Genomic DNA, 27291 nt, shown 5'->3' with positions numbered 1-27291 from the left:
TAAGGAGGACCTAGACATAATTGGAGTCACAGGAACATGGTGGTCCGAAGACAACAAATGGGACGTGGTCCTACCAGGGTACAAACTCTATAGGAGGGACAGGACACACAAGAAGGGTGGAGGAATAGCGCTATATATAAAGGACTCCATTCCTTCAACCAGGATGGAAACAACAGTAGGGGCAGACGGCTTGGAATCACTATGGGTTAAGCTGACAGGAGGAAATGGAGCAGACATAAAATTGGGACTGTACTATCGTCCACCAGGACAACCGGAAGCAAACGACCAGGACCTGGAGGCTGAATTGAGGCAGGTATGCAAAAGCAGAAGTGTGGTGGTGATGGGGGATTTCAACTACCCTGGAATAGACTGGAGCATTGGACACTCAAATTGCACGAGAGAAACAAAATTCCTGGAGGCGGTGAAGGACTGTTTCATGGAACAGCTGGTCACGGAACCAACACGAGGAGATGCTACTCTTGACCTAATCCTCAACGGGCTAGGGGGACCCGCAAAGGAGGTGGTAGTACTAGCGCCACTAGGAAACAGCGATCACAACATGATCCCGTGCAAGCTAGAAATAGGAACATCAAAGATGAAAAAAACCACAACGACAACACTCAATTTCAGAAAAGGGAATTACGAGGCCATGAGGAAAAAGGTGGGAAAGAAGCTCAGCAACAGCTCAGGGAAGATGGAGACCGTTGAGGAAGCCTGGGCCCTACTCAAGGGTACGGTGCACGAAGCACAAAACCTATACGTCCCCAGGTTTAGGAAAGGGTGCAAAAAGAATCGAACCATAAACCCGGCGTGGATAACAAATGCAGTGAAAAAGGCAATAAGTGACAAGAAAACATCATTCAGAAAATGGAAAAAGGACCAAACAAAGGACAACCAGAAGGAGCAAAAAAGGCACCAAAAAGACTGTCACCGAGTAGTTAGGAAAGCAAAAAGAGAATATGAGGAGAGACTGGCGGGGGAAGCAAGAAACTTCAAACCATTCTTCAGGTATGTGAAGGGGAAACAACCAGCCAGGGAGCAAGTGGGACCATTAGACGATGGAGACAGGAAGGGAGTGATAAAGGAGGAAAAAGAGATAGCTGACAGGTTAAACAAGTTCTTCTCGTCAATCTTCACGAGAGAGGACACATCCAATATCCCAGAACCCGAGGAGATCACAAATAAAGACCATGATGAAAAACTGGTCCAACTAGAGGTAAGCAAAGAGGATGTCCTCAGACAGATAGACAGACTGAAGAGCGACAAATCACCAGGCCCGGACGGCATCCACCCAAGGGTACTAAAAGAACTGAGAAACGAAATAGCGGAAACACTTCGCCAAATATGTAACCTATCCTTAAAAACTGGGGAGATCCCAGAGGACTGGAAAATAGCAAACGTCACGCCCATCTTTAAGAAGGGATCAAGGGGTGACCCAGGAAACTACAGGCCAGTGAGCTTGACCTCAGTTCCGGGGAAGATGATTGAAGCACTGGTTAAGGACACAATCTGCGAACACATAGAAAACAATGGACAACTGAAGGCGAGCCAGTACGGCTTCTGCAAAGGAAGGTCATGCTTCACGAACTTGCTGTACTTCTTTGAGGGAATAAACAGCCAGTTGGATAAAGGGGAATCCATAGACATCATTTACCTTGACTTCCAAAAAGCCTTCGACAAGGTACCACACGAACGACTGCTTAAGAAACTGTGGTGCCACGGGGTGCAGGGGGATGTCCACCGATGGATCAAACACTGGCTGGCATGCAGGAAACAGAGAGTTGGAGTAAAGGGCCATTACTCAGACTGGCAATGGGTCACAAGCGGAGTTCCACAGGGGTTGGTGCTGGGACCGCTCCTGTTCAATATATTTATTAACGACCTGGAGATGGGGACGAAATGTGAGGTTATTAAATTTGCTGATGACACCAAACTCTGCAGCAGAGTTAGAACCACGGAAGACTGTGAAGACCTGCAAAGAGACCTAACGAGACTGGAAGAGTGGGCAAAAAAGTGGCAAATGAGTTTTAACATAGAGAAATGCAAGGTTATGCATGTAGGGAAAAAGAACACGATGTTCAGCTACAAAATGGGGGGATCATTGCTAGGGGTGAGCAACCTTGAAAGGGACCTGGGGGTGATGGTGGACACAACACTGAAAGCATCAGCACAGTGTGCGACAGCCTCAAAGAAAGCGAACAGAATGCTGGGTATCATTAAAAAGGGTATCACAACCACGACGAAGGAAGTCATCATGCCGCTGTATCGTGCAATGGTGCGTCCACATCTGGAGTACTGTGTCCAGTACTGGTCGCCATACCTCAAGAAGGACATAGCAATACATGAGGGGGTCCAGAGAAGAGCGACTAAACTGATAAAAGGTATGGAAAACTTCTCATACGCTGACAGGTTGAAAATGCTGAGGCTGTTCTCCCTAGAAAAGCGGTGACTTAGAGGAGACATGATAGAAACCTTCAAAATCCTGAGGGGCATAGAGAAGGTAGACAGGGACAGATTCTTCAGACTGTGGGGAACCACAAGTACAAGGGGTCACTTGGAGAAACTGAGAGGGGACAGGTTTAGAACACATGCTAGGAAGTTCTTTTTTACCCAGAGGGTGGTTGACACATGGAACGCACTTCCGGAGGTTGTGATAGGCCAGAGCACATTACAGGGATTCAAGGAAGGTTTAGATAGGTTCCTAAAGGAGAAGGGGATTGAGGGGTACAGATAGAAGTAGAGGTAGGTTATAGAAATGGTCAGGAACCACTTAACAGGTCATAGACCTGATGGGCCGCCGTGGGAGCGGACCGCTGGGGGCGATGGACCTCTGGTCTGACCCAGTGGAGGCAACTTCTTATGTTCTAATTCATGGCTTTTAGAGTAAATGTAAAGGGTCATAGATTTGATATAACACCTTTCCATGACACAACCAAAGTGGTTTACATTTGTTATATGCAGGCACTTTCTCTATCCCTAGTGAGCTCACAGTCAATGTATTGTACCTGGGGCAATGGAGGGTTAAGTGACTTTCCCAAAGTCACATGGAGCTGCAGAGGGACTCAAACCCAGTTTTCCAGACTCAGCCCAAAAGTAACCCCCATCACCAATCCGACCTTCGAAATGTTAACCAAGATGGCGTTCTGAACAGACGCTAGGCGGTGAGCTCCTTGCTAGTGCTCTTACACAAGCCCTCTCCCCTTTACCTGCTGGGTGCGGCATGCACACATGGTTCTGTGATATTGCCAGCAAATGATTGTTCCTGTTGACGTTCAAATATTTCTTTCCTGCAGGCCTTGAATGGCGCTGTAGGACCAAACGCGGAATGAGACCGGAATGGGAAAGAGAAAGGGAGCCGACTCCTCTGGTAACCGGGACCTCCAAGAACTTGGTGCAGACGACGCTGGACAAAGGGTTCCCTCGCCAGCTGAAGGAGACGCCCCTGACTCTGGGAAGAACGCCGAGTTCAGCAAACCTCAGCGATGAGCGCGTTTCCCTAAGCCAGATTCAGGGGCGAAGTCCTGCCCAACCAGGAAGAAGCCCTGCAGAGAGAGTGGCTGAACAGCTTACCCAGGAAGGTGGATTGCTGTTTAGCCCTGGAGGAGCAGTGGGAAGAGAAGCAATGAAGGAAGAAATCCCCACTGGAGCCCAGGCAGTGGCAGGAAAAACTTCTGTGAGTAACAACATTCAATTTGGACAACTGACTAAGCCAGCAGTAGTGAATCTAGAGGAACTGTGGATGGCTATAGAAATCATGGATTCTAATCTCCAAAAGGCGATGACTAAGGTACAGGCGGATTGTGTCTCTGTCAGCTCTCAGGTTGGGCTCCGTGAGAGAGTGTTAAAAGAACAGGGAGATGAAATAAAAAGATACGAAGAAAAGATCACTCAAATAAAGAAGGTAGAAATGGAGATTATTAAAGAAAGATCTTTTATTCCAAAAAAACCTTGACTATATGGACAATAAACAGAGAAGAAACAATTTAAGATTGTTAAATTTTCCTAAATCTTCAGTATTATCTCAAATATCTGAAAGAAATCTTAATGATTCTGCAAGATAATTTGCCGCCTATTACCGGGGCTCAATATATATCTCCAGGGAAGAAATAGGATAGTTCCACTCCTGTTGAAATGGGAGAAAACTAATCTAATCTAATCTTCTATTTGTGCATCGCTCATACCTATACAGGCTCAAGGTGACAGTAAAGAGAGGTAAGAGGGGAGAAAAAGAGGAGGGAGAGAGAGGAGGAGGATAGGTAAGAGGGAGAGGAAGGAGAGGGGGAGAGAGGAGGAATGGTAAGGGAGAGAAGAGAGGGAAAAGGAGATTAAGTATTGAACAGATGGGTTTTCAGTTTTCTTCGGAAGATGATGTGGCAAGGTTCAGTTCTGGTCTTTTCTGTAAGACCATTCCAAGTTTTGACTCCTAGGAAGGTTAGCATGAAGTGGAAAACTCGTTTATAGTGAAGATCTTTAGTGGATGGGAGATTTAGTAGCATCCGGTTGAGGGTTCTGCGGGAAGTAGACCATGCTATTGAAAAGAGTTGGATGAGTGGGCCGCAGAGTTTCCATAAAGTATGCGGTGAATAATACAAGATATTTTGAATGTTATTCGTGATGGGATGGGTAGCCAGTGCATTTGTTTGATGAAGGTTGTGACTGAGTCGTATTTTCTCAGGTTGAAGATAAGTCTTACGGCAGTGTTTTGGAAGAGTTGCAGTTTGTGAATTAGAGCAGTGTTGATTCCCATGTAGATGGAGTTACAGTAGTCCAGTTGTGGTAGGATCATCAGTTGTACAATTAAGGCAAAGTGGTATTGGTGAAAGTAAGGTCTGATTAGTCTTAATAATCTCATGGTGTAGAGGGATTTCTTTCGGAGTCTGGTTACATGGTTAGAGTAGAGTCCAGTATGCAACCTAGGATTTTGGAAGACTCATCTATGGAGAGGGTTTCGCCTGATCGAAGGGTGATGCTTGTAGGTGCCGTTTGCTGGGCAGTGTGGAAGTATAGAACTTTGGTTTTAGTTGTGTTTAGCTTCAGTTTGTTGGTTGTTGCCCAATTTTGGATTTTTTTCTATATTGTGTGAGATTTTGTTGGGTAAGTCTGATTGATTTTTTGGTTATGGGAATAAGGAGAAAAATGTCAAATGATGAAGGGAGGAATGAATTTCACAGATTTTTTGGAGAATTCTCTGGAAGTAGTCACGGAAAGGATTACTCTCTTGGTGACGTTTGCCTTGGAGCATGACAGAGACTTACGCCCTCTTTTATTAAACTGCTCTAGCAGTTTTTAGCGCGGTGGCCGCGCTGAATGGCCCGCGCTGCTCCTGACATACATAGAGTTCCTATGAGAATTGGGAGCAGCACGGGCCATTCAGCATGGCTCTCTGCGCTACAAACTTCTAGCCCAGTTTAATAAAAGACTTTACTTCAGACACATGAATGATAAGTTCTTTGGTTCGGCAAGTCGGATCTTTCCAGATATTGCTCAAGTGACACAGAAGAGGCGACAAGAATTTCTGCTTTATAAACTCAGAGCTTTGGCCCTGGGTGCATCCTTCATTTTGAAATCTCCAGCAAAATGCTATGTTTCACTACAAGAATAACACTTTTTATTTTTCGAACCAAAGCAATTGTTGGAATTTATTTCAGCCAAGGAAGCGGGGGAGGGGGGGGAGTGGTGATTGGTCCCATGGCTCTTCCTGCAGTTTAAAGTCCATGCTGTTGGGGGTTTTTCCATTATTGTCTCCTGTGCTGTTCTTGTAATTAATATGTATATTTTCTTTTATTATTCTTCTAATACTTAGATCCAAGTTTGTGGACTAAATAATGTATACTATTTCTTTTCCTTACATTACATTACTGTTGTAAGTGATGTTAGATTTATTAATTTCTTTGGATTATTAGTGTAAATTTGTATTCAAGTATTGAAGTGCTTGTTTAAAAATTTGAAAAATTGAATAAATAAATAATTTCTTTTTAAAGAAATGTTGACCAACCCCCAAACTAGCTGTTAACACTCTACCTTTCTCACAACTACAGTGTAACATATTTTTTTACTAATAAATTTAAAATTATCCTCTCAAGTTGTACCTTCTTGGGAAATTAAATACTTAATAGCTTTATAAATAGGTATTTTGCAAATGTTAAAAACATTTGTATATGTATGTAGGCTGTTGAAAGATTCAGTTAGATCTGATGATTTCCAGTTATAAATAATGAACCATAAAGGTAAACCGATATTCACAGTTCTGGTTCCAAATGTTCCAAAGCTTCCTCAAAACACGAACATACAAAGTCAAATCAAAAGAGCACATATCCGACCCATGGTCAAACCCATGTGGAGTACCACAAGGATCACCATTATCACCCATATTATTTAACCTCTTCATAGCATCCCTAGGCATAACCCTAGACGCCCTAAACACAGTATCATTCAGCTACGCAGATGATATAACTATCCTCCTCCCCTTTAATATTCAAGACCCCTTATCCACAAACCACCTGAAAATGATAATGGAAACGGTAGAAAAATGGATGTCAAGTCATAAACTAAAACTGAACTCGGAAAAAACTAAATTCCTACTACTGGAAAGGGAAAAAAAACCATCTCTCACAGAACTAGAAGTAAATACAATCAAGTACCCAATGCAAAGCACACTCAAGATCCTGGGAATCCTACTAGACAGAAACTGCACAATGCAGTCTCAAATCCACAAAATCATCCAAAGAGCATTCTTCACAATACGTAACCTAAGAAAAATAAGAAAATTCTTCAACAAAGATCAATACAAGATATTAGTACAATCCCTAGTACTGAGTATTGCAGATTACTGTAACAGCCTATACCTATCATGCCCAAATTACATGATAAAACAATTACAGACAGTTCAGAACACAGCCCTCAGAATCATCTACTCACTAGGCAAATATGACCACATCACCAAAGCATACTTAGACTCACACTGGCTACCAATAAAAGCAAGATCCCAGTTCAAATTCTACTGTCTACTATACAAAGTAATACATGGAACAGCACCCAGCTACCTAAACAACAGACTACACCGTAACCTCTCACACAGATTAAGGAGAACCCAGAGCCTATTCACTCACCCCCCTCTCAAAGGAACACGACGAAAGAAACTATATGACAGCCTTTTAGCGACACAGGCAGCAAAGATCGATACTACCATCACCAATCTACTGACCAAATCAATAGACATTAAAGCATTCCGAAAAGAAATCAAAACTCATCTCTTCAAAAAACACTTCCCATCATCATAACCTCACAAAAGTATTAGAAAATGCTCTCATGACTACCCTAACACCACCACCAGCAACACCCGAATCCGGACAGTATTATCTCTACTCGTCTAAACAACAGAATCCGGACAATATTATCTCTATTCGTCTAAACAACCTATCACTATCTACTATCTACCAACAATTTATCCTGGAAAAGTCCAGAACAACAATTATAACTTAACGCATTCTTGATTATATGTACTGCAATGCTACTGGAAATGTCCAGTCTTCTAACTTGTAATCCGCTTAGAACCGCAAGGCACAAGCGGAATAGAAATCACTAATGTAATGTAATGTAATGTGTAATATTTCAAATTAAACATTACCTTGTTTTGTTTTTTTTCTTACCTGCTGATCAAAGAGAGCCCAGAACATAGGGAGAGGAATATACAGCACTAGAACTCTAAGAACCATCTTAATCTGAGCTATAAGGCGATCCTACAATGTAAAGACAGTTGGTCAATATAGGTAAACACTTAGAAAACCAGCAAAAATCAAAAGAACAAAACAATTTTAAACTGACTTTGAGATGAATCCCTCCCCTGTACTTAGCCTCAGTTAACCTACAGTAGGTGTGAAGGAGAATTAATAACATTATTATCCATCTTCTCCCCTATGGAAGCATTTCATCAAACTCAGGTCTGGTTTTAATCTCACAGCCATTCAGAATGTCAGGATATCCTCAATGAATATTCTTGAGATCAGTTTGCAGATGGCTAGATGTCTAATCTAAGCAAATCAGTCTGATGCACATTTATTATGGATAGCTTTATACTAGAAGACTAAGGGAGGTAATTATTAAGGTGTTTTACAGCCCTAAAGTATATTTTTCTCCCCTTACCATGAGTTAAACAGCAATAATATGTATTTATATTACTATAATACATATCAATGGAATACATATAAATGACATGCAAATACATTCAAAACATCTCATTACTATATTTGAGTACATCAAATAACATTTATTTCTGGAAAATTTAACATCATCTAAATGATGGCATTATTTTTCCTGGCTGGAAGTATTCAAAGTGTTGGGCAGTTATAATCTCTTCCCTTCCCCTCTTTGAAAATGAGCTTGCAAGTCAACAGATATAAAGTACTCAGGGACTGGCAAACCACCCATGCTCTTTGCAAATGTCCCCCTCTACTTATATATGTACTGTATGATCTAATATCACCAAGCAGGAGAAATACTCACATCATACTTTTCTTTACCCCAATCCAACCAATGTTCTCTTTTGGGAATCTCCTTGCTACGATTCCTGAATCTGTTTCTAATGGCAAACTATAAAAAAAAAAAAATCAGTAGAAAAAAGAATTATTCATGTCTTGCAGAAACATATGCCAAATTAATTAAAGCATTATCAGTATGTACAAGCATCCTGTTATTCACTTTCTCACAAACAAGGGTAAATTACTTTGTTGAAATCAACCATATGTCATTATATAGCTGTGCTATAGGACTATAGATATTTAGTTGATACTGTAGAAAACCTGCAAAGAAAATAAGAAAACTCTTAATTTTACACTGCACAGACATTCACTTTTTATTATAAAGTAACTGGGAAAGTCAGTCAGAAGATTGAGCCTCTGTATTACTTTGTGCATAGAGTATAGATTAACATTATATCCCTACAAGATGTGGCATCTATACAGTTGTTCTATTGCTTGATACAAAAGAAAACAGTACTAAGCAAATATTTTCTTTAGTGTGCTAGCCGCAGTATATTCATCTACCTCAACTCCAAAATGTGCTGACTTAAACAACTGCAGGAGGAACATTCTAGATTCCTGCTTAAAAGTAGTGCAAATAAAAATTAATGAAGATGTGATTTATTCTGGAGAAGTAGCCCAATGATATTAGAGACTTAGGTCCTCTTTCACTAAGCCGCGGTGTCCTGGGCGCTAAATACTCCAGTGCTGCTCTGACATTCATAGGAATTTTATGAGCATTTAGCAGCATTGGAGTATTTAGTGCTTTGGATCGCAGTAGAAACCTCTACCAAGGCTTAGTAAAGGAGGGGGGGGGGTACTTTTTGGAAGAATATATAAAAATCCAGTGCTTAGGAAGGAGCAAGGTCTTCCACCCTTTATATGATCCAGAAGAGAGGAAGGAAAAAAGGCTTTTCTTCCCCCAGAGGGTCCAGTGTGGAAGAGACATAGAATTGTACAAGTTGGGCTTCCCACTTTGGGGATCATCAGAGCCTTGGTTCCCTTCTCTAGGGGCAAAGGGAAGAAGGAGTAAGCACAACAGTTGCCAGCTTGGTTCACAGCTCTCTCGTGAGCCTCAGAGTACCATAATGAGGAAGAGGATAGATCATCAGGGAGATAGATCTGAGCCTGGTCCTTAGAAGAGAAAGGTAATGCGTGAAGCTGCTTCTCGCCTATCATTCTGGCTTGGAAAGGATCTGATGCTAGAGAATGGTGGTTCTGGTGAGTATTGGAGCCCTAAATAGAAGGTAGGACTCAATCCCTGGGTGAATTCTGACCACCCTAATCTTAAAAGCACTATAAGTCATAGGAGTGAAAAACATACAATAAGCACTGGAAATCAGCACTACATAAAGTCCAGGCCTAGCCTATATCCTAAGAATTGATAACTAACTGATGATATACTGTATATGTCCAAAGCAGAAGGGTTGCTTTAAAAGTCTTGAGAGCTGTTTGCTGTTTGCTGAGCGGCATAAGAACACAGCTAGCTCAGCAGTCTCTCTGCTCTTTTTGCTATCTTTGGGGTACTGGATAGGAGTTCGGGGGGGGGGGGGGGGATTGCACTTGGGAGTGGGTGGAGGTGGAACCGGGGCTTTCTTTGAAAAACTTGTTTTGTTGTACTTTTGGTATTCTCGATCTTGTTGAACCATTGTTTTGTTTTGTGTATTTACTGAATGTGCATCAATAAAACATGATTTACACTAAAAGTCTTGAGAGATAAAGAAGAACTTGCAATAGAGAGGAGAAGTGCAACCCCTGCCTTTTGGTAAAGAAGTCAGGGGTGTAAGAGATGTCTGAGGAAAGAACACATCTCAGAGGAGACCATGGAAACTTTTATGGACTTTTTGCACTTTCATAGCACTTCCAGTACTTTTGTATTTATGTATTTGTACATTTTTTTGGAAAGCCTAATGACTGAGAATTTTACTATATTGCAGATGGGTCTCCTTATTCCATTTTTTGGCATGACTTTATTCTGTCTCACTGATACTTATTTTTAACATAATAAGTCATCAGGGGACCCTTCTCCAGTCTGTGCTTAGGGATAAGATTTTTAATAAATTTGAGTGTTTTAGTCACAGGTACTACTACACAGATACTGTAAAATTGCTTGTGTATCCACCTCTGGGAAACTCTCAGCCCCAGATATTAGAGAGTCCACAACATTCATTGAGGGGTAAGAATGTCACATAAACCTCCCACAGAAAAGGCCTGAAACAGACATTGGAGAGTCACATGGGATAGCAAATAAGCAAAGCGTGTGTAGCATTCTATCCAGTGTCTCCAACCTGCTGACGGCAACGGGCGACCTCAAAACATTTTGAAAATAAATCAAAACCCTGCTTTTCAAAAAATTTATCCAGATATCTTAATCCCCCCCCTCTTCCCCTTCCTCCCAGGTAAATTCCCCTCCCAAAGCCTCCACTTAGGTAATCTCTTCCTCCTCAAAACACCAATCAAGAATACAGATCCCTGAAATGTAATGTAATCTTATTTGTAACCTAACTGTAACCTATTTGTTATATTACCTAGAAATGTAAAGTCATCTTACTATCCAATTTCAAGTTATATTACCTAGTAATGTACAACCATCTTATTATCCAATTCAAGTTCTTTCGGAATTTATCTAGCTTTCTCACCTCTTTTGTAACCAAGAAAAAAAAATAAATATTGTAATCCGCCTTGAACTACAAGGTATAGGCGGAATAGAAGTCACTAATGTAATGTAATGTAATGTAAAATGGTGAACTACTGTACATCAAATACACACACTCACAAAAATCCCTCATGTTACTCTGTACAAAAGTCTGCAGAAATCCCTGTAGCTTTAGATTGGTTTGCTGAAGATTTCCACAGAATTCTGGAATGTTGTGCAGTCTGCAGTGTAGCTAGATACACTGATTCATTTATTATGTAAATAGTACAACTACAGTATGTCCCAATCAAAGTATGTTTATGTTTAAGGTTAATTAGATTTAATATACCACCTTTCTTTTGACCAAACAAGTTGATTTACAATTTAAAAAAATATATTAGAAGAGGAAAGCAACTCTATATCGTACAGGATACAATAAAAGACAATTCTTTGAAAGGCAGAGTGCGGAGGAGTTATGTTAAGAAGCAGATATCTTTTCAAGCAGCCGGAGTTGCTGTCGATAGTATGGTCTTCTACATCATACATGCATTTTAGATGGACTCTGAAAACCTATTTATATTGTAAGTTTATGTAGCCGAGGTGATTATGCTTTCTTTTTTTTCTTGTTTTGAATTTGTGCTGAAAGATGATCAATTTATTAGAATTGTTAACTGAATCGAACTATGTGGTATATTGTGGTATACAAATAAAATTTTATGTTATGTTATCTAGTAGAAAGAGAGCTAATGTGCTCCACCAGGCTATTCTCAAACCATGTCCCCATAAGCAGAGAGAAAAAAAAATGGGGTATCAAAGCAGCCTTAAATTTAGGCAATTATTATTCAAGTGGTAATTCAACTGGAAGGGAATTCCAAAGATAGGGGCCTAGAAAAAAGAAAGCACAATTTCTGATAGAGTCCAAATGGGCAGTAGTAACTGCTGGAAGAACCCATCAGCGACCAAATGGGAAATGCAGGAAATGAAGGGTAGAGAAAGAAAACAGAAGGGAGGCTAGATATTGGGGGCAACCCCAGTATAAAGCCTTGTGCACAAGAGAGCATCCCTTAAACAGAATACAGAAGGAAACCTTAAGCAATGCTATTGAATAAGAAAAAGGGTTTCCATATGGTTTAAAGAACAGGTTAGCAGAAACTGGAACATTTAGGTCATTGGACTCCAATGTTTGGCCCCTGAAGTCCTCCATTGTGGCCCTTCATATCCTATAAGTGTTAATTTCAATCTTGCCCACTTGATATAGTATCTCTTACGTTTGTTACTCAGGTGTCTTTTTATGGAATTTGCTTCTGCTGACAATCCAAAATGAAGTGAATTTTTAAAATATATCCTTGAAGTATTAGAATCAGTATTAATATTAATTTTTAATATGAAGTCTGAACAATTAGGTCAAGACGGTTTACAAAATTAGTGGTTTGGGTCAGTGGCGTAGTGAGGGTGAACGGCGCCCAGGGCAGTGATGCCTCTCCCCTTCCCTATATCTTTTTAACTTCGGCACAAGTAACCACCAACTTACTGCCCACATCGGCATCGGCGCTCTCTCTCTAACGTCACTTCTTAGGCGCAGGTCCCAGAAGTGATGTCAGAGAGAGCGCCGAAGCCGACGCGGGTAGCAAGTTGGTGGCTGCTCAAGCCAAAGTTAAAAAGGTACAGGGAAGGGAAGGGGTGTGCACATGGCAGGGGAGGAATGGGAAGGAGGAGAGGAGGAGGGCTGCTGGTGCCCCTTACTACGCCACTGGTTTGTGTAAGCTTAAAATCTTTTTGGGGCCCTCAGAGCTTTCTCGTATTCACATTGCGACCCTTTACATGAAAAAGGTAATGTCAAAACACTCACTTTGTTTAGTATATAGGAATTTTTTAAAGCCATAAAGTGCAGTATTATAAGTTTACTTACCACGATGCATTTGAAAAATGTCACCATGATGTTGCCTTCAGGATCCACCTTCTTATACATTCTACTTCCGATGATAAACACAACTGTAAGATGCAAGTATAGTAATAAGAAATATATATTAAATTTCCTATTCCAGATTTAGGCTATAAGACGTAAAGGCCCATTTTAGATAGAATGGAGAAATCAGAACTGATACTTCCAAGTGAGGATGTGTACAGTTCTAGTACTATTTTAGAAAAGGATCTGCTGATGGAGAACCTTTTCTAAAATGCATGTCACATATATGTGAGGCCATATGCAGCAGGAGCATCCATTTTACAGTTATAAATGCAGAACAAATCAACAGCAGAAACTTGGTAACCTATACATAAAAGTTAAGCAATGCCAACTTGTTAGCCATTTTGCAAACCATAATAGGTGTTCCTCCTGCTAATTATGGAAAGAGACCACAATCTCTTTTTAATATTTGGAAAGGGAAATTAAAATAGGGAATTAAGGGAGGATAGCTCCCTTAGTCCCATGGGCACAGGGCAGGCTGAAACAAGCACTTCATTTAAAAAAAAACAAAACACCCAACTATACATGCTTTAGAATAGGACCCATGATTGCAAAGTTCTTGGTATATGACCCCCCCTGGCCAGGACTATCAAAGGGGTGACTGGACTCAGATGTGATGGGCTAAATGATAAGGAAAAAGTCCTCCAGTTGTTGCAAATGAAACCTCATTGCACTAGATCCTGATCTGGTTTTAAATGAGCTAGGAGTCTAAAGGAGCAGCAGGAAAATTTCCAGGTCTCCAAGAAAAAAGGACTGACTGTTCATTAAGGGGTTAATATTCCGCATGGTTTAAACAGGTAGGTCAGCCACTTATATTCAGTGGCACATAACCAGGCAGTGCAGCTAAATCAGCTTTGACCACTATGGCACTACCTGGATAGTGCTGGAACAGTCCAGGAGTGGAGTTAGGGATGAGCCAGGAGTTTTGCAGGCACTGGCCATATTTAGTGCCGGTGCCCACATCCAAAAAGCAGTCTTATATTTAACTACTTAGTTTTTTGGGTGCTAACACTGAATATCGACTAGAGCCCATATAACTTCGGGGTCATCACCTGAGCCTGGATATTCAATTCTGATGAACACAAAATGGAGCAGAGAAGGCCAGACCTTCAAGCTGAAAAAAGTACTTTAATCACAACCATATAGGGTGCAATCTAAAAAACAGACCGTGTTTTGACTAGCAAGATAAAAACTGTGCAAACAGAGGTTGAGAAAACTGCCAACACTGTAGCCTCAGCCCATTCACCGCTTCTAATGACAACCAACACTTGAACTGTTGACCAATTCTGGAACACATTTATGCCCAGAACAACTTCAGACAAAGCCAAACTCCTTAAAAAACCTATCCACCCACAGCAGCATCCTTGACATATGCCCCCACCTATTTGTTAGCCAACACCCTGGACCACATCATTCCCTGGATCACCAACCTGATACACAACCTATTAAATCTCAGTCATTTACCACTCCAAATGGATGAAATTGCCCTCACCCCCATTCCCAAGACCCAAAATGCTGACCTATCTAGCCCTGCAAACTACTGATCCATCACTGGCATCCCACTACTCAACAAACTCCTAGAAGTGCATGTGTGTAAACAAATCTCAGCCTATATTGAAAAGCACTGCTGCCTCCCTCACAATACTGAGCTCCTTCTGTTAACCTTAACCAACAAAATCATACAGACCTTAAGTATAGGACAACAAGCCATTCTCCTCCAATTCAACATCTCTGCTGCCATTGACTCAGTCAATCACCACCTACTCTTTAACCAAACTCAGTGAAATAGGCATCATGAGCACTGTATTTAACTGGTTTAAAGACTTCCTACATAATAGAAGTTTGTCTGGAAAGAAGAAGTATTCTCCAGAAGCTGGCAAGCTTTCTGTGGAGCTTTCCAGGGTTCCCCACTCTCACCGATATTTTACAACCTATTCTTGAGTTCCTTGGGCCACATCAACTTAAACAACAAAGAATGCTTACTTTCATATGCAGATGATATTTTCTTTCTCATTCTGATCAAATGCAACTCCAATGATACCTTTCTGAGGATATCTAATGTCATAGACCCCCCTCCCCCCATTGGTACTATCCTACCCTCTCCCCCTTGACCCACTCTCTCCTACTCCTTATAACATCTACTACTTTGTCGCCCATAACTTTGATCAACCGATATTGTACCGTTTGTAACTCTGATTAATTGATGTGAACCGCCTAGAACTCCCTGGGTATGGCGGTATACAAAAAATAAAGTTATGTTATGTTATAGACAAGATACACATATGGGCTACCCTCAACAAACTCAAACTAAACACTGCAAAAACCAGTGGTTTCACAGCTCCTTACAAATGACCCCTACATCTATCACACTACCCTCAGGAATTGTGCTAAATATTGACAAAAATTCCAAAATCCTTGGAGTCATACTGGACTCCACTCTTTCAAATGAGCTTCAAATCTCTAATTTATGGGGAAGAAAACCTTCTACAGTATGAGGCAACTAAGATTAATAAGACCTTTCTTCCATGAACACCACTTCACCATACTATCACAAATGCTAGTACTGTCCCAACTAGACTACTGCAACTCTCTCTATGCAGGTATAAACTATACCCTCATTTGCAAATTACAGCTGATTCAAAACACACAATAAGGCTAATATTCAAACTGAAAAATATTTGAATCTCTCACCATACACATTAATTGTGTGTATGTTAGATGAATTACGATGAGGGTTTGATCATGGAAAGAGTTCCTGAATTGTTTTTCTTTTTTTTTTAAATTAAACTTTATTCATTTCATATCTGAAATCAAGTACAATAAATACAAATATCAATTTAATTTTCAAATACACTTGACAGCTTATAATTAAACCTTATAAAATACAATAATATTCCCCTCCTTTATATAGTCATAAAAAATAATATATTTTAATTAATCCACCCCCCTCCCCCCCTTACTATCTTAAACTTAAACTATCTTAATTGTTTTTCTTGATATCATTGCAGCTTTTGATACGCTGGAGTATTTTGGTGGAAAGACTTCAGAATTGCAGAATCAGTGGGGTAGTGCTTCACTAGTTTCTATCTTCTTTTATATGGTCAAAAGCAAGAAGTTTACATTGATGGGCACTTCTCAGTATTAAGAGTGGTTAAAACAGGGGTCCCTCAGGGATCGGCATTGTCAGCGGTCTTATTTAATTTATATCTTCTCCCATTATGTGGACTACTGCAGAAATTAGGAGTATCGTACAGGTTGTATGTAGATGACATACAATTTATTTTTCCAATTGATGGATCATTGCAGCAGGCAATATTAAGGCTAAATGAGCTGTTGAAAGAGATTAGAGAATGGATGAATGCCAATAAATTGTTGTTGAACATCTCCAAAACAAATATAATGTATTTGTCAAAAGATCAGGTTTCTGACACTCATATTCTGATAAAGGTGCTAGATACAGTTATGACTCTTGCTACTGAAGTACAACACTTGGGTGCTGTGTTGGATTCATAGCTGTCGTTTAAAGCACATATACAAGCAGTGATTAAAAAGACCTATTTAAACTAAGATTGTTAAGTAATCTGCAGTCCTTTCTTTCTGGTAAAGATTACAAGCAAGTTCTTGTCTTGACTACTGCAATATAGTATTTTGGGGTATCTCGGTTTCTGCTATGCATGCCTTGCAAGTTGCTCAGAACTCTATAATTTGTGCATTGTTTGGAATAACTAAACGAGATCATGTATCCTCATACTCGTATGTTACACTTTATTGGTTGGAGCACAGAATGTAATATAAATTATTGTTGTTAGTCTGAGTATGCATCAGCTTGCACCAAAATATTTAATAGACTTTTAAGAATAAATAGGATAAACATGTGGGTTCACTTCGAGGAAGTGCTTAGGGGGGTGGGTTATTCGAGTGGCAGACTTGTTGGGCTGACGGCCCTTTTCTGCCATCATACTCTATGTTTCTTATGCTTTGCCATGCACTATATTCTACAGGACATCATGGTTTGCTGGTTCCAACACGAAAAGAACTGCACCTGGAAGTAGTAAGATCAGGTATGTTTTCATGTGCAGATACTGTTCAGTGGAATAAACTTCCAGTTTATATCAGACAGCAGAGAGATTTGTGTACTTTTAAGAAATTGCTGAAACATCATTTATTTTATAAGATGAAATATGGATATTAATGTTTATGCATAATGAGAAATGACTTACGATATTTATATGTTTGTTATTTTGTTATATTTATTCTGTATGTGAAGATGTAATTTATCTTGTTAAAGGCAGGTTATATATAATAAACTATAAACTATACCTCACCACCCTCCGTTGGCTACCCATCAGTGCTCATATCACCTTAAAGCTATTATGTATAATGTTTTATATCCTATACGGGAACTCTGGAGCTACTCATCTGTATCTAGATTTCCAGAAAGCTTTTGACAAAGTTCCTCATGAGAGGCTCCTGAGAAAATTATAGTGTCATGGGATAGGAGGCAATATTCAAGTGTGGATTGAGACTAGCCTTACTAACGTACGACTTACTAAACAAGGTCGTACGCTAGTAAGGCTAGTCTCAGTTAGGGCACTGGTCTTTGACCAAAAGGGCCGCCACGTGAGCGGACTGCTGGGCGTGATGGACCACTGGTCTGACCCAACAGCGGCATCTCTTATGTTCTTATGATTAAGAACTGGTTATCGGACAGAAAACAAAGGGTAGGGTTAAATGGACATTTTTCCTCAGTGGAGGAGGGTAAATAGTGGTTTGCTGCAGGGATCTGTACTGGGACAGTTGCTATTTAACTTATTTATAAATGATCTGGAATTGGAACGAGCGAGGCGATTAAATTTGCAGATGATAATAAAACACATGTGGATGTGAAAAACTGCAGGAAGACCTTAAGAAATTGGAAGACTGGGTGTCCAAATGGCTGTCTAAATGGGTATCCAAATTTAATGTAGACAAATGCAAAGTGATGCACATTGGGAACAATAATCCAAATCCACCTTGGGGGTCCACCTTGGGGGTCAGTGCTCAAGAAACAGATCTGGGTGTTAACGTGGACAATACGCTGAAGCCTTCCACTCAATGTGCGGTGGTGGCCAAGAAAGCAAACAAAATGCTAGAAATTATTAGAAAAGGGATGGTAAATAAGCCTAAGAATGTTATAATGCCTCTGTATCACTCAATGGTGCAACCTCACCTTGAGTATTTCATTTAATTCTGGTCTCCTTATCTCAAAAAAGATATAGCGGCACTAAAAAAGATTCAAAGAGCGACCAAGATTACAAAGGAGATAGGCAGATAGGGAAAAATGCTTGAGTACCTGGTTTGTAACCTGTTCTGAGCTCACTTGGGAGAACAGGCTAAACAAACAAATAAATAAATAAAAATATGAGGTAAGACTAAAGAGGTTAGGGCTCTTCAGCTTGGAAAAGAGACGGCTGAGGAGAGATATGATTGAAGTCTACCAAATCCTGAGTAGTATAGAACGGGTACAAGTGGATCGCTTTTTTACTGCATCAAGATTTACAAAGACAAGGGGACACTCAATGAAGTTACAGAGTAATACTTTTAAAACCAATAGGAGGAAATATTTTTTTAATCGGAGAATAGTTAAGCTCTGGAATGCATTGCCAGAGGATGTGGTAAGAGTGGTTAATGTAGCTGGTTTAAAAAAAAAGTTTGGGGAAGTTCCTGGATGACAATTCCATAGTCTGCTGTTGAGATATACATGAGGGAAGCCACTGCTTGCCCTAGATCAGTGGCATGGAATGCTGCTACTATTTGGGTTTTTGCCAGATACTTGTGATTTGGATTGGACTCCATAAAGATACTGGGTTAGATGGACCATTGGTCTGACCCAGTAAGACTATTCTTATGTTCTTATGATCTCTTCATCAATTCTTGGGCAACCTCAACCAGAAACCTCAAGAAACTTCTTATCTTACCATCACCAAAAAGGGTCACATACAAATGCATATTTAACGCACCATCTATATTGGCACAAAGAACTGGACAGGCTTCCAACGGGAATCCAATTACCTGGGATTCTGGAGAAAACTAAAAACTCATCTCTTCAAGGAAATATACTCCACAGACAAATAACATTTTGTCTAACAACAATGAGCATGCCATATTATTTAACTTCTTTTCACAAGGCCCTCCTTTTATTCTCACAATGCTGACTCTCCCCCATCTGCCTTCTAGCACTAATGGATCGTAAATTAATCCACTGTTCTGTCTTCCCTGTCTCCTCTTAACTTCTTGTAATAGCTGGCTAGATCATATTCAGATGTATCATGTTCAATATGTTGTGTGCTTTATAACTGGTATGTACTCCTACTTATATTGTGACTCCCTTGAATTGTAAGCTGCCTTGAATCTCATTAGGCATAGAACAACACGAAAATTGCAGATTAGATTAGACCAGTGGTCTCAAACTCGCGGCCCGCCAGATACTATTTTGAGGCCCTCGGTATGTTTATAATAATCACAAAAGTAAAATAAAAGTTTCTTGATCATATGTCTCTTTAGCTATAAATTACAACATTATTATTAAGACGTAGCCAAAAGGAAAGATATATAAACTCTAAAGAGTTTTACTGCATGCAAAATTGTCATTTCTTTAATAAGACATTAACTATTTTTTTGAGGCCCTCCAAGTACCTACAAATCCAAAATATGGCCCTGCAAAGGGTTTGAGTTTGAGACCACTGGATAAGACTAACAAACCTGCATCAGGAGACCTAAAAAAACAATCAATAATAGGAATACAAATCCACTTAAGAAATAAGAACATAAGAATTGCTGCTGCTGAGTCAGACCAGTGGTCCATCGTGCCCAGCAGTCCACTCACACGGCAGCCCATAGGTCAAAGACCAGTGCCCTATTTTAGTCTAGTCATACCTATGTATGTTTAGATTCAGAAGGAACTTGTCTTACCTTGTCTTGAATCCCTGGAGGGTGCTTTCCCCTATAACAGTCTCTGGAAGAGCGTTCCAGATTTCTACCACTCTCTGGGTGAAGAAGAACTTCCTTACGTTTGTATGGAATCTATCCCCTTTTAACTTTAGAGAGTGCCCTCTCATTCTCTCCACCTTGGAGAGGGCAAACAATCTCTCTTTCTCTACTAAGTCTATTCCCTTAATTATCTTGAATATTTCGATCATGTCCCCTCTCAATCTCCTCTTTTCTAGGGCGAAGAGGCCCAGTTTCTCTAGCCTTTCACTGTAAGGCAATTCCTCCAGTCCCTTAACCATTTTTGCTGTTCTTCTCTGGACCCTTTTGAGTAGTACTATGTCCTTTTTCATGTACAGCGACCAGTGTTGGACGCAGTATTCCAGGTGGGGGCACACCATGGCCCAATACAGCGGCATAATAACCTTCTCCGATCTGTTTGTGATCCCCCTCTTAATTATTCCTAGCATTCTGTTTGCCCTTTTCACCATCGCTGTGCATTACGCGGACGGCTTCATTGACTTGTCTATAAGCACTCCCAAGTCTCTTTCCTGGGGGGCTCTCTCCGAGTACTGCATTGAACATCCTGTATTCATGCATATGATTTTTGTTACCGACATGCATCACCTTGCACTTATCCACGTTGAACCTCATTTGCCATTTCGCAGCCCATTCCTTGAGCGTGTTTATGTCTCGTTATAACTTTGTAATATAAGCCAGAGAACAAATTCATATCAAGTTTATATTGAATTACCAGACCTCAAATACCCAAGGCACTACTTAAAGAATTTTTCATGCCCTTACTGGGGTGGTAAATTCATCATTGGTTTTGGTAAAATTGACTTGGGCTGTAAAAAGTTTTAAATATGGCGGCTGTTTTTAAATCAATTGTCATCAAACTAACCAAATATGAAAAACGTAACGTAATGACATCAATATGTCTTCTTTTTAACAGAGAGTCAATGTTAATGTTTTATCAGGGAACAAACCTACACAATGTTTTCTTTTTAAACCAGTAATATAATAGCTTGCAGTTTTTATTGTACTAACAGCGATTCTTTAAAAGTAGAGTTGTTTCAAACAATCAAATGATTTCCGACGTTTGATGCAGACGTATTGACGTCATTACGTTACGTTTTTCCATGATTGGTTAGTTTGCTGACAATTGATTTAAAAATGGCCGCCATATTCCAGGTAATCCGACTCAATACATGCTGTACGGGTGCTGGGCATTGTGCCCTGTTAACGTTTGTGAAACAAGTAAAGGAATTTTTTAAAATGAGCATTTATCAAATTTTGATCGCTTATGTTAAATCATAATTAGTATGTTTTGTTAGGTGTGTGAAGCGGATTAAATCGCGAGTGTTTGTTTGGATGATCAGCGCTGACTAAGAGCTCTGTTGTTGTCCTGTTAGTAACTGAATGTTATTGTTTTGTGCTCATCTGAAAGCTAAATCATTCAATGGTATGTTTTATTGAGTTGGTTAAGGAGTGGAGGTTTGTTTGTTCGTATATGTGAAGGTGCTGACGCCATTTTGCCCACATTTGTATATTAAATCAGTAGCACGGCAGTTATGCCGTTAGCTAGTAAGCGTATAACAACTAGGTCTTTTGGATTATGAGCACTTTATTTGTAGTTTTGTGGCACATTAACTTAAGATTTTAGGGACATTTAAAGTTGAAGTTGTCATTATTTACACATTAGACTAAGAGCACGGTAGTTATTTTGTTTGTGGGAGCACTCTAGAGGTCCCTTTCTGATTTTTATTTGTGTTATTCTTTTAGTCTTTTAAGGTTTGCTGTTTTTGGCTTATCAATTTAAGGTCTTTAAGTATATTTAAAGTTGAAGTGTCTTGATGTAATCAATTTAATAGAGTGCCAAATGAATTCCAACAAATATATTAAGGGGAACAATAATTAGGTAATCAATTTAATAACAATAATTCAGAGTGCCTATTTGTTAAATGAATTTTAATAAATATATTTAAAGGGAACAATAAGGTTGAATATTTAATTGGTGTAGCTATTCACATCATTTTTTATATTTAGGTTCAAATAAATTTTGTTTAAATATGAATCAAATTATCAATTCATTTTAATTGATTTTCTATTCAGCTTAGAATGATTTAGGGCAGTAGAGTGTTAGAACTTGGGTTTTTAATATTTCTTCAATATAACCTATTTAATAATGGATTAAAGAGATCATTAATCAATGGTCAGAGATATTGTTAGGATTTTCACAATTTTTGAAATATTGATCAAGTTTTATTTTTTAGGTTTGTGCAATAATAGAAGGAGGCATAGCCCCTGATGAAACCGAGTGTGAAATGGTTGGACAGCCGTCGGGCACAAAAAATAAGTGCTTTCCTTCTTCTAGCACCTTATGCACCTAATGCACTTTATATTTATCGAAACTGACATTAAAATTATTTAAAAATTTTTACAGCACAAGTCACTTTACCAAGACCAATGATGAGTTTACCACCCCAGTAAGGGCATGAAAAATTATTTAAGTAGTGCCTTGGGTAATTCAATACTAACTTGATATGAATTTGTTCTCTGGCTTATATTAGTTTTTTATGTTTTGAACAAATTTCTATTTTCTTCAATCTTATTTGATTTATCGTTATGACTTTGTTATCATCTGCAAATTAAATCACCTCACTCGTCATACCAATCTCCAGGTCATTTATAAATATGTTGAAGAGAACGGGCCCGAGCAACGAACCCTGTGGCACTCCACTCGTGACGCTTTTCCAGTCTGAGTATTATCCATTTACCCCCACTCTCTGTTTCCTATCCACTAACCAGTTTTTAATCCACATGAGTATATCACCCTCGATTCCATGGCTCGCAATTTTTTGAAATAGTCGTTCATGCGGGACCTTGTCAAACACCTTATTAAAATTCAGATATACAATGTCGACCGTGTCATCCTTGTAATACCTGTTTACTCTCTCGAAGAAGTGCAGTAAGTTTGTCAAGCAAGATCTTCCTTTGCTGAAACCGTGCTGGCTGGTCCTCATCAGATTGTGTCCATCAAGGTGATCAATGATGCAGTCCTTTTATCAGGAGCCTCTGCCATCTTTCCTGGTACTGAAGTCAGACTCACTGGTCTGTAGTTTCCCGGATCTCCCCTTGAACCTTTCTTGAAGATCGGCGTAACATTTGCAACTTTCCAGTGTTCCGGAATCCTTCCTAATTTGATCGACAGATTGGCTATTAGTTGAAGCAGTTCAGCTATAACCCCTTTCAGTTCCTTGATTTCCCTCGGGTGGATGTCGTTCGGTCCTGGTCATTTATTGTTTTTAAGCCTATCAATCTGCCTGCATATCTCTTCTAGACTGACCATTGACACTGTCAGTTTCCCATCTTCATTTCCTGTGCATAGCCTGTTAGCTTCTGCTATATTGGATATATCCTCTTTGGTAAATATAGATGCAAAAAATGTGTTCACTTTATCAGCGATGGTTTTGTCCTCCTTTAGTATTCCCTTTATTCCATGGTCATCTAATGGCCCCACTGCTTCCTTCGCGGGTCGTTTCCCCTTAATATATCAAAAGAACGACTTAAATTTTTTTGCCTCCTTGGCTATTTTTTCCTCACAGTCTCTTTTGGCCCCTCTTACCATCTTATGGCACTTGCTTTGATATTGCTTGTGCTTTTTCCAGTTTTCATCTGTTTTTGTCCTTTTCTATTCCATAAACGAAGTCTTCTTGTCTCTTTTCGCTTCCTTCACTGCTACAGTGAGCCATGCCGGTTTCTTGTTCTTTTTCCTCTTGGAACCCTTGTTAATATGTGGTAAATATAGATTTTGTGCCTCGGTGACTGTGTCCTTAAAAAGGCACCATGCTTGCTCTAGTGTATTTACAGTACTTATCCTCTTTCTAATCACCATGACTCTCATCCCTTCGTAGTTCCCTTTTCAGAAGTTCAGTGCCATGGCCGTCATTCTGGATTGATTTTTTGTTCCTGTGTCCAGGTTGAAGTGAATCATATTGTGATCACTGTTTCCCAGCGTCCCTTCTACTTCTATACCTTGTGTCGGTCTTTGTAGTCCATTTAAAATTAAGTCCAGAATTGCATTTCCTCTCGTATTTTCTTTGATAAGTTGTTCCAGGAAGCAATCACCTACAGCATCCAGGAACTTGGTTTCCCTTCTGCAGCTGGAGGTGCCTAGGTTCCAGTCTATCTACAGATAACTGAAGTCGCCCATGATAACTGTGTTGCCTCCCTTGCATTTGTGTTTAATCTCGTCCTTCATTTCTCCATCAGTCTCTTCAGACTTCCCTGGAGGTCGGTAGTAGATGCTGATCTTCTTATCTGTTCCATTTGTTCCCGATATTTTGGCCCATAGAAACTCCACCTTATTGTTTGTTTCCAACGTGTTGTCTCCGGTAGACTCAATTCCCTCAATACCCCCACCTTTTTGTCCTACTCTGTATCTGCGGTATAGCTTGTATCCCGATAGCACAGTGTCCCAGACGTTTTCCTCAGTCCTCTTGAAGATCGGCGTAACATTTGCAACTTTCCAGTGTTCCGGAATCCTTCCTAATTTGATCGACAGATTGGCTATTAGTTGAAGCAGTTCAGCTATAACCCCTTTCAGTTCCTTGATTTCCCTCGGGTGGATGTCGTTCGGTCCTGGTCATTTATTGTTTTTAAGCCTATCAATCTGCCTGCATATCTCTTCTAGACTGACCATTGACACTGTCAGTTTCCCATCTTCATTTCCTGTGCATAGCCTGTTAGCTTCTGCTATATTGGATATATCCTCTTTGGTAAATATAGATGCAAAAAATGTGTTCACTTTATCAGCGATGGCTTTGTCCTCCTTTAGTATTCCCTTTATTCCATGGTCATCTAATGGCCCCACTGCTTCCTTCGCGGGTCGTTTCCCCTTAATATATCAAAAGAACGACTTAAATTTTTTTGCCTCCTTGGCTATTTTTTCCTCACAGTCTCTTTTGGCCCCTCTTACCATCTTATGGCACTTGCTTTGATATTGCTTGTGCTTTTTCCAGTTTTCATCTGTTTTTGTCCTTTTCTATTCCATAAACGAAGTCTTCTTGTCTCTTTTCGCTTCCTTCACTGCTACAGTGAGCCATGCCGGTTTCTTGTTCTTTTTCCTCTTGGAACCCTTGTTAATATGTGGTAAATATAGATTTTGTGCCTCGGTGACTGTGTCCTTAAAAAGGCACCATGCTTGCTCTAGTGTATTTACAGTACTTATCCTCTTTCTAATCACCATGACTCTCATCCCTTCGTAGTTCCCTTTTCAGAAGTTCAGTGCCATGGCCGTCATTCTGGATTGATTTTTTGTTCCTGTGTCCAGGTTGAAGTGAATCATATTGTGATCACTGTTTCCCAGCGTCCCTTCTACTTCTATACCTTGTGTCGGTCTTTGTAGTCCATTTAAAATTAAGTCCAGAATTGCATTTCCTCTCGTATTTTCTTTGATAAGTTGTTCCAGGAAGCAATCACCTACAGCATCCAGGAACTTGGTTTCCCTTCTGCAGCTGGAGGTGCCTAGGTTCCAGTCTATCTACAGATAACTGAAGTCGCCCATGATAACTGTGTTGCCTCCCTTGCATTTGTGTTTAATCTCGTCCTTCATTTCTCCATCAGTCTCTTCAGACTTCCCTGGAGGTCGGTAGTAGATGCTGATCTTCTTATCTGTTCCATTTGTTCCCGATATTTTGGCCCATAGAAACTCCACCTTATTGTTTGTTTCCAACGTGTTGTCTCCGGTAGACTCAATTCCCTCAATACCCCCACCTTTTTGTCCTACTCTGTATCTGCGGTATAGCTTGTATCCCGATAGCACAGTGTCCCAGACGTTTTCCTCAGTCCACTATGTTTCCATGCTGCCATGGTGTCTAGGTTATCTTTTTGTGCCATAGCTTCCAATTCCCCCATATTATTCCTTAGGCTCCTTGCGTTTGTGTACATACACTTAAGTTTGCGGCCTGTTACTTTCTTGCATTTCCTTCCCCCTTCTGTCTCCCTCGTTTCCGTCCCTTTCAATCTGTCAGTATTTCTATCTCGCCTATGATCCGGTGAGTCTTTCCTGCAATCTTCTTGCATGGTATCCTCTGGGTATACCGTTTCCCGAACCATCGACTCTTGGTCAACTGTCGGCTTTCCCCTTCTTCTTAGTTTAAAAACTTCTCAATTTCTCGCTTGATTTTGCTTGCAAGTAGCCTTGTTCCCTCTCCGCTGGCCAACATATGGTTAGATATAAAACATAACCTATATAGATAAATAGAGGAAGTGCTGATGATGGAACAGTTCTAGAAACATTCAGAACAGAAAAAACACTTAAATCATATCTATATAGGTTTGGTTTAATATTTAACCACATGTTGGCCATTTCTTAAGTGGATTCTTTTAAAGTATGTCATTTATTTACAATATAATTCCATCATAACTTTTTTACAACTTTCCTCTGTTTTTATATTTTGTAAAGTATATAGCTTTTCATTATATATACATATTTATGTATACCTTTTCTTCTTTTCTTATGTGCTATTTTAGGGTCCAGTGTCTTATATTTTAATGTTTATTATCTATTTTATATTATTTATTGTATTCCTATTATTTATTGTTTTTTAGGACTCCTGATGCAGGCTTGTTAGCCAAAATACAGTCCATATTGTGTCCATTTTTTAGATTCCATCCTATATAGTTGTCATTAAAATACTTTTTTCAGCTTGAATGTCTGATCTTCTGTGTTCCATTTTGTGTTTCTCATGATTTGGTGTAGAGTTTGTTGCTTTCTTCTTTCTGTGGCCTATTCAGTGCTCATGTCCAAACATGGCCCAGCTTCAAAACCACTGACCAGCACAGACTGAAAACTAACTGGTGAATATTTAACAGACTTACTTAGGGCAACAACCATAAGTGCTGCAGGAACTCCAAAAGCCATTGGGTAACACTGCTGCTTGCTGTAAATACCGCATTCTTGGGCTGAAAGAAAACAATACAATGTCATCTAATGAGCTTTTATTCTAAGAAAAACACATTTCACTTCACAAAAATTTCACTTAACTAGTAAAGGAGCAATAAATAGTTTTTGCTGTTTAGATATTTCTATACTTGCATATCAATAAAATTACCAAGAAAAAGTGTTCAGTAAATATTTCTGTTAGAATTACTTTAAGAGGTTCATCAGAAAAAGCAGCACATTCTCAGAGATTCTTGGAGAT

General features: G+C 39.7%; 1 protein-coding gene across 2 annotated transcripts in view; it reads right to left on the bottom strand.

The window, feature by feature from the left end:
• Nucleotides 1-27291, bottom strand: part of SLC15A1 (solute carrier family 15 member 1) — a 307479-nt gene that overhangs the window by 162730 nt on the left and 117458 nt on the right. For both annotated transcript variants that reach the window (XM_033947427.1, XM_033947428.1), the window contains exons 8-11: nt 26969-27052; nt 13061-13143; nt 8503-8589; nt 7650-7739 (exon numbers count right to left, since the gene is read on the bottom strand). In XM_033947427.1, the coding sequence (XP_033803318.1) occupies nt 7650-7739; nt 8503-8589; nt 13061-13143; nt 26969-27052 (344 nt within the window). The remainder of the gene's footprint in view (nt 1-7649; nt 7740-8502; nt 8590-13060; nt 13144-26968; nt 27053-27291) is intronic.

This window comes from Geotrypetes seraphini, chromosome 6 (genome assembly GCF_902459505.1).
Source record: "Geotrypetes seraphini chromosome 6, aGeoSer1.1, whole genome shotgun sequence".
Classification (NCBI taxonomy): Eukaryota; Metazoa; Chordata; class Amphibia; order Gymnophiona; family Dermophiidae; genus Geotrypetes; species Geotrypetes seraphini.
This window is presented reverse-complemented; position numbering and strand designations above follow the sequence as displayed.